Source organism: Gymnodraco acuticeps, unplaced genomic scaffold (assembly GCF_902827175.1).
Source record: "Gymnodraco acuticeps unplaced genomic scaffold, fGymAcu1.1, whole genome shotgun sequence".
NCBI lineage: Eukaryota > Metazoa > Chordata > Actinopteri > Perciformes > Bathydraconidae > Gymnodraco > Gymnodraco acuticeps.
In genome coordinates, this window is record NW_022990440.1 from 606,199 (window position 1) to 615,250 (window position 9,052).

Sequence of the window (9,052 nt, forward strand, 5' to 3'; positions counted from 1 at the left end):
TTCATTGATGTGCATTATCCCTGCTAAATAAACGATTAAATATCCCTTTTTACCATTAGTGGCTTGCTTGGTTTGTGCTTGAACATTCAATATTTTAAGGCTCAGGATTATGGTTTTGTATTTCACTGTTATATAGCACACTGATGCCACAACTAGTTTGCAATGGTTGAGAATTAGTAGTTGGGGTAGCCCTATTTTTAACCATACAATTTATTTAGCAATAAGAAAGATTTTTTGAAATTATTTGGCATCAAGAAGCTAAAGTGTGTATTCTTTCTTCCCCTAGGCACCAACAATAACGTGCATCACTTTCCTCTGATGTGACATCGGCTGCTGGGTCTAGTAGTCAGAGTATAACGTCATTTTTCAGTGAAGGACAGCGAAGGATCTATGACCCCAGTCATCCTCGTCAGAAATCCATAAGTGATGCTGTTGTGAAAGACCTTATCATTAAATGCTGTTTGCCTCTCTCCATTGTCGACAACGAGGACTTCAGGCACTTCCTCCATGTCTTAGACCCTCAATACAGGCCAATAGCAAGATCAACCATCTCCTCTGTGACCATTCCAGGAATATAAAAAAAAAATAAAGAGCCAGCAGCAGCATCAAGTGTTGCTGTCACCGCAGACATTTGGAGCGATCGAAAGATGCAGTCGTTCCTTGGAGTGACAGCACACAGTGTCTGAAAAAAAAGACGAACTCATCCTCCAGACACATCTGCTAATGTGTGAAAGAGTGCTTGGAAAACACACAGGAGAGAAACATTCAATATGTTTGAAATGTGTGCAGAAGAATATCTTATTAAGGATAAGATCAACTTTATTATAACTGACAATGCATCAAACATGCGAAAAGCATTCCAGGCCAGCTTTCCACCAGAGGAGGCTACAGTGCTGTGTGAGGAAGAGACTAATGATCCAGGCACAGAGGAGGAGGAGGAGGAGGAGGAGGAGGAGGAGGAGGAGGAGGAGGAGGAGGAGGAGGAGGAGGAGGAGGAGGAGGAGGAGGAGGAGGAGGAGGAGGAGGAGGAGGAAATATGGCAAGACCTGACGACAGAGGATCAACATGCAGTTATTGCTGCTCTGGATCAGAACTGCAAGATGGAGAGACTGTCGTGCTTCACGCATACACTGCAGTTGGTGATCAAAGATGGTCTGAAAGAAGCCAGTGGGCTGTCAGGTACACTAGCCAAGCTATCCCGCACAGCCAGCCTCCTCCATAGTAGCACCTCATTTAATGACCGCTTTGAGTCCTGCTTTGGGGATGCCACAATTCCATCAGCAAATGCCACACGATGGAATTCAACTTTAAAGCAGGTAAAGGCGTATGTTAAATTTGACATGCAAAATCTCTCTTATATGTTGAACTCAGAGGGACACAAAGCCCTCATCTTATCCCAGCGAGATTATGCTCAGCTGAAAGAACTCATCGAAGTTCTTGACCCATTCCTGGAGGCAACCGACCTGACTCAGGGAGAGAAAACTGTCACAGCCAGTGTGGTTGTGCCCTGTGTTCTTTCTCTGCACTGCCATCTGCAGGAAATAAGAGGAAGAGTCAGATACTGTGGGCCCCTGGTGAGAGCTCTGGCGAGCTCCTTGAAAACAAGGTTCACAGAGATCTTCCAAGCAGTGAAGATGCCAGGATGCGAGCCAGCTGAAGGAAGAGGTCCCACCAAATTTCCTTTCACGACTGCCTACTTCATAGCATCTGTGTTGGACCCATCGTTTGGTTTCCAGTGGCTAAAACATGATGTGCAGCTGGACAGTGATGACAAAGATCAGCTAATGACTCAGATCATTGGTGAGACATGTTCACTTGTTATATATGTATGCAGGCTCTAACTTATACTAGCCATTATTAATTATAGTTATATGTGTACATGAATGTCTAGAAGTGGTTTATCTGTTTGTAGATATTGGGGTGTGTGTAGCCAAAATAAGAATACTCAATCCTTATGGAAAGAATTACCCAATTATAAGGCCATTTTTACACATTAGCCTCTTCAAGTAAAACAAATTAACATCATCTATAAATGGTATCACAAACAAAATAATAAGATCAGTAGCAGATTTATTCAAAAAAGTATACCCTCTCATTTCAGATTGTATCAAGGCAGAGGGTGAGAAGCAAATGATCTCAACAGCAGACACAGCAGCAGGACCAGAACAAGGTGATGTTCCAGTGTCTCCTCCTGCTCCTGAAGCTCCTCAGAAGAAGCTGAGAATGTTCTCCCACTACAGCAAGACTCCCTCCTCCACCAACAGTCGGTCTGTCCAGGCTCAGCTGACTGCATACCTCGACTTGATCGACAACCAGGCCTCAGACCCATGCTTCAAGTTTTGGCAAAAAAATAAATCCCAGTTCCCTGTCCTCTATCAGGTTGCCACACAGGTATTCTCCATCCCTGCTTCCAGTGCACCCATTGAAAGGGTATTCAGTCATGGAGGCATTTTTATGAGGCCTCACCGTGCAAGGTTGAGTTGTTCGATGTTGTGAAATCTGATGCTTTTAAAATGCAACAAGGATGTTTAAGTGTGTGTGCCTGAGTGGGTGCTCATCTGCTCCTGACGCTAGCAGCTAAAAACATATTGTTATGCCAGACTAAAGTTCCCTGCCAGACTAGAGTGGCACAGTGACGCATCCTAAAACCCGGAAGTAAGCTGCGCATGGGTTCCTTCGAAAAAGAAGCAATGCAATTTCTCCATAGGATTTTGGAAAATAGCTCGAAATAAGGTCTGTGGTTGACACACATTTAAGAGACAGATCACGTTTTGGATAATCTCCACGTGATCTGTCTCTTAAATGTGTCTCAACCACAGACCTTATTTTGAGCTATTTTCCAAAATCCTATGGAGAAAATGCATTGCTTCTTTGACGAAGGAACCGGAAGAAGTTTACTTCCGGGTTTTAGGACGCGTCACTGTGGCACTCTATTGGAATTGGCCTCATTCGGCTCTGCTGGTGTTGTTTGTGGTTTTCCGTACACCTGTAAGATGCTTTTTAAGTATTCTAAATGCATAATTTCAACTGGGTGTCTGTCTAATAGGGCCACATTATGGTAGGAGAGGGGACCCCATCACTTCACTAACATAGAGAGGAATTGGTTCTATGACTTTGTAATTCGAGCCAAATTCAAATTGGAAATTGAATGAAAATGTTACTTATATTGCGTAGAAAGCCCTGCATGCTTTCTCATGTTCTATTGTTCTTAATAATGTATTTTCAGTTTCTGTGGGTTTTCAAACCATTAAATAAGTTCAATTGTGACATTTTGTCATTGTGTTTAATGTATACCATTTTCATTTGTAAAGCAGCTCTTTGAAGATGCCAGAACGGAGCACTGGAGGCAATATTGGAACTGGACTCAACCTTGATGATGATAATAAAAATAATAATAATTATTATTATTAGTAATAAGCTTTATATTTGTATAGCACCTTTTTTAATACAACAATTGTAGCCACACTCGCTTCACAGCAGTTCAATAGACACATTAGTATACCATGACAGGATAAAAGCAATGTAGAGGAGCTACAGCTACATTTCAACACATATATCCACTAAGATGAATACATGAAGACTTGTGACTCGGACTTGACTTGGACTCTTCTTGGGTGACTCGGACTTGGACTCGGACTCGAACACAGGTAATGGTGACTCGGACTCGGACACTCCTTGGGTGACTCGGACTTGGACTCGGACTCGACTACGACTCTCCCTAGGTGACTCGGACTTGGACTCGGACTCGAAGAGTGGGGACTCGAGAGTGACTTGGACTCGTGAATTGGTGACTTGACTACAACACTGCATTATGCGGCCGCTGTATGGGGCATTGAAGGGTAAGGCCCCCATCCAGGAGATCGACTGGACGCCGGAGGCTGAGGTTGCCTTTAAGGAGGTCAAGACCGCGCTGGCTCAGGCGGCCCTGTTGGCGCATCCGTCATCCACGGCCCCCATCTCCAATATACGGCGTTCGTTGACCACAAGCCGCTCACATTCGCCATGTCCAAGTTGGCGGAGCCTTGGTCTGCTCGCCAGCAACAACAGCTTTCCTACATCTCAGAGTTCACCACAGACATCCAGCACGTGGCTGGCAAGTCAAACCTGGTCGCAGATTGCCTCTCCAGGGTCGTCATCGGGGCCGTCCAGTTGGGCCTCGACTATACCCGCATGGTGGCGGACCAGGTCACGACCCCAGCGTCCAGGTCCTGGAGGATGTGGTTTTCGGCGACACGGGCATTACTCTCCTGTGTGACATCTCCACGGGACAGCCGCGTCCAGTCGTTCCCACCAGCTGGAGGAGCTCCGTGTTCGAGGCGGTACACGACATGTCGCACCCCGGCGGGAAGCCTTCGGGTCTTGGAACACAGGGGCAAGCACTTGGTGGTCGACCTGGGTGGCAAGGCCGAGCACGTCTCGGTGGACTGGGTGAAGGCTGCTCACCTGGACTTGGACCAGCCGGTGGTGCTGGCACTGCCTCCGCGATGGGCCGCCCCCCGGCCTTGACCCCTGTCACCGAATTGGGGCTTGCGGTTCCGGTCCCACCTCTACCGGCGGCCGCCCCTGCAGGGGTCGCCTCCCCGGCTCCCGTTCTCCAGAGTTGTGGTGGTTGGCCTGTCGTTCCTCCCCGCCGCACAGACTTTGTGTATGGGTGAATTCTGGGGGGGCTTGTGTGGTGGAACATTATGGGACATAATTCACCGTTGCATATATTGTGTGTTGCACCACGGACCTGTTAGAGAGTGTACCGTGTTGTTGTATTCATGCTAGCTTGACAGTAGCAGGTAGCAGATGTTCCTACTTTTCTGTAACGAATGGAAAATAAAGTGTGGAGTTCCATACTGAACACACGGCCTCCGACTCCCATTCATCGGCTCTACAATAGTATATAAAACCATGCTTGTATCTATACAACCTATATAAAAGCAAAACGGCGTCAGTTTAAAGTAAAGTAATGTCCTTCTGTTTACCGCATCATTAATGAGAATACATTTCTTAACAAGAGAACATAATCGAGGGGTGATCTATAACATCACATTATAATAAATAAAACTCTTTCATGCTTGTTGTATTTGGAATTTTTTAACCAGTTCCTATAATATCTTACGTACAGTAAATCCCTCTTGAGTAAGAGATTATGATTGTGGGACAGTTTGTTTAAAAACAGACTGGAATGAAAACAGACTTCCTGCGTTGCTATTTGTTTGATTTGAGGAAGGAAAGAAAACAGGTTTCTCTCTAGGGCAACTACAATATGGACTGATAAAAAGGCTTTTGAATCCCACAGCGCTGATAATGTTCAACAAAAGGAATCACTTTTATCAGTACATTGTGATCATGGTAAACAAAAGGGATGGCTTCATGCAGGCCTCAGGTGGAATGGCAAGACATTAAGTCTGTAAAACTAATATATCACCTCTTCAACAGGACAATCTGCTGCATATGTTAAATATCAGCGGCTTTGTTCTCCTGTCATATTCACACAGAGACTCAGATATGGGTTTGATGAGCAGCTTGTGGGAACAACATCAGTTTCTGATGCATCAATGCTTTTCACTTCCATTCGCATTTTTGTTTTATATTCTTGCTAAACGAGGATATCTGGGTTTGTCGTACAGGTATGTATTTACAAGTTGATTGCTTATACATTTTATAAAAATCAAACTATGTCTCAAGTAATTCCAGATACTCCAGGAGCCTTGGAAAATAATCTCATGCCATGTCTTTCATTGAAGCCATATCTTAATATCTATTTGGATTGACATTTAAATGTATGAAGTTCGGTTTGTAAAACGAATGAAATATTTAATAATCACTCAAACTGTAACATAAAGCAATAACAGCACCATTGTGAAAATGAATGTATTTTTAATTTTAATTTGTTAATATTTAATTTATCTTCATTGAATCAATAGTTGTTTTTGAATGTTGTATTTCAATTATTGACAAGACAGATTGCAAAAAGGTCAATGTGAAACACTGTAATAATCTGTTTGTCAGGTTATATTGTAAAAAAAAGTAGAATGCCCGTCAGTTTAGAATTGTATAAAGCAGAGAAAAGCAGAAAGATGTTAATGTTGTAGAAGCTGCAGATAGTTATTTTTAAGCAAATGCTAAATCAACAATTGAAACAGTGTCTGACTACAAAATAATTTCTGTGTGTGCAGGTACCTGTTTGTTTCAGTCGGAGGATGCGTCCTGGCAGTTGTCACTATGGGCGTTTACAGCCTGCTTCTCTTCACCTCCACCTCTGTCTTCATTCTGCTCGTGTGCTCTGTGGATCTCCGCCATGTCCACACCTGGGTGTTTGCTGTCCAGATGTTGTGGCAAACCTTCTGGCACCTACTCATACAGTACAGGGAATACTACCTGCATGAGCCTGTCAGCATTAGGTACTAATCAGCTCATCTCTTAAACCAGACATATACTTTATCATATTATATACAATATTCTATGTTTCTTATTCTCATCTAATTCCATTACACGTACAAAGACAACTATTAACTGATCCTACTAAAACATATATCTTGTTCCACTGTGCCATGACGTAATATTTGTGTTGTGTAACTAATATAGCTTATCATTGCAAGTTGTATAGATGGATACCCTTCCAAAAAAGATCCTTGAGTATTACATTAATGTCGGAAGAAAAAAAACATATCAAAACAATGTAATTTAATATTTTAGGCCAATGCATGTTAAAGTAGAAAATCCTCTTTGAATATAATCAAGAGCAAAAGGAACAAAATATGGATTTCAGAATGAATCCATTTGTTTTCTGCCAGCTGGATAACAGATAATGAAATTGACAAAAATGTTTGACATGTGTTGGCAGAAAATGTCAGCTGCTTTTACAAAGAATTTGTGAGGTGATGAAACGTTTTTAAAACAGCTAATAAATGGACCTAAAGGTGGGTCTGTTTGGGCTAGTTCTTTGCACGACAAGCTTGGAGAATTGTTGTTAAACTGTATTATGCCCTTTGCTCTGGGTAAAAACATGAAATGCATACAGACAATTCATCCTCAATTTCCCCTTCCAGGTTGTTTTTGGCAGTGTCCTCCTTGATGCTGCTGACTCAGAGAATCACTTCGCTGTCGATGGACCTCCAGGAGAAACGAGTTGTGCTAACATTTAATGCCTCATCCAAAAGCAACGCGTGTGTGATGCTGCTCCCTCTCATCAGCTACATCCTCAATTTCACCACTCTGCTCGGCGGGCCTCTGTGCTCCTACAGAAACTTTGTGTCTTTAATGGCAGCGATCAGCCTCCACGCTCCACCTAATCCACTGGGTGTAGTCCTTCTAAAGTTGATGCAGATTATTTTGCTGGAGTGCATTAAGTTTTATGTTGTCTATTTACTAAAACACAGCTACTATGATTCCTCCTCCTCTATCTATGGTGTCCTGTGGGTTTGGGGTCTGGCGCTGGTTTTTAGAATCCAATATTATTCTCACTGGAGGATCAGTGAATGCCTCAATAACGCAGCTGGGTTTGGCTTTTTGGAAAAAGAACCCGAAGACTCCCCAGACGGGTGCAAACTATCCGATGGAGATTTCTGCACCATCGAAGCCTCCAGCCGTATGTCTGAGTTTGCCCGTCGATGGAACGCAACAACAGCTTCATGGCTGCGTAGGCTGGTTTATATCAGATGCAAACGTTTTCCGCTGTTCATGACTTTTAGTTTCTCACTGTGGTGGCATGGTTGTCATTTAGGTCACTTTGTGGGAATGTGGACCTGGGCAGCAACAGTGAAGGCAGATTATCATATACACAGGTACTTGCACCCAAAACTCTCATCTACACAAAGTAAAATATACAGTTGTTTAGGATGGATAAACACTCAGATGATTGTTGCTTGTATTGTTATTGCAGTAGAATTAAGAGATATGTCTGGTTTGAGACTTTTGTCTATAACATACATTGGTCTGTTTCCACTTCTTAATACAATGCTGCTCTTTATCTTATTAAAACTCAACAAAGTTTAGAAATGTAGCAATGTGAACACACTCCCAGACATATAACATACTTGTTCTATCATTAAAATATATGAATGAACATGTCTATACTTGTCTTGGTGCATTGTATTTTGTTGTTTGTCCTCTATATACTTTTTATTGAATTTGGAAGAATCAATGAAATGTCAACAAAGCTACATTATTCACACCATTTCATTTATCTTGAGAAGTCTTTGAGTAGGATGTAACTGGACTTCATAACATATTTATATGTTTCAGTCAATGTTGCAAAATGAACTAGATTGCAGTGCTAAAAGCAACAATACTTAACATTTAAACATTTCAAGGTTGGTCTCTGCTAGCATAAACTAAAGATAATTTTGTGTAATTCAAATCTGTATTAGGGGTCATTTTCTATGTCATTAAACCCTGCCATGTGAGGGAGCAGCTCCAGAGAGGAACAGAAAGCTGCAGGTGTGTTCCACATCATCATCATCATTCATCCATTGTTGTACTGTTTGGTTGAGTGTAACATAAAACCAAACCCTGATGCAAAATAATTGGCAGCGCAGTCCATCAAACAAGCTCAGGCATGGCAAAGCAAGGGATCCTGTCTGACTCGCTGGACAAAAACTAGTGACTCAAAGTGAAAATGACAAATGACAAAAGTGAAAATAAAGCCAGATTTCTTTCTCAATAGTGGATTGACTCAAATGAAACTAAGTGGTCAGCAACAACTTCACGGGGTGGGCGTTGTTGTACTGCTTCCTAGTGGTGAAAACTGTTTAATGCAGCTTTAAGGTGTAATGAGCAAGGATAACAAGACATTAACATTTCCCTGTAAATCCATGTTCATTGAAGGGATGGCAAATAACTCTTTGATGTCAAATACTAAAACCTCTCGTGTCTGCTGACACCGATACCAATCTAAACCCGGGTTTGTTCCCTCTCTCTAACAAAAAATATGTTAATAATACATTTGTATGGAAGCACTATGCATAACCCAGCCACCTAAAAAAACATTATTCTCAAACTGTAAAAACAAATAATCTACCCTGTAAAGGAAGAAACACGTGACTGACAACTGACTCAGTTA

At 42.3% G+C, this 9,052-nt stretch overlaps 1 protein-coding gene across 1 annotated transcript; it reads left to right on the forward strand.

Moving 5' to 3' along the window:
• The first annotated feature begins 1,100 nt into the window (after positions 1 to 1,100).
• Positions 1,101 to 7,986, forward strand: mboat4 (membrane bound O-acyltransferase domain containing 4). Its single transcript, XM_034225230.1, has 7 exons — positions 1,101 to 1,179; positions 1,372 to 1,800; positions 2,102 to 2,391; positions 3,988 to 4,185; positions 4,272 to 4,372; positions 6,168 to 6,392; positions 7,041 to 7,986. Exons 1-7 carry the CDS (start codon positions 1,101 to 1,103, stop codon positions 7,984 to 7,986), a joined length of 2,268 nt encoding a protein of 755 aa, XP_034081121.1.
• The last annotated feature ends 1,066 nt before the right edge of the window (positions 7,987 to 9,052 follow it).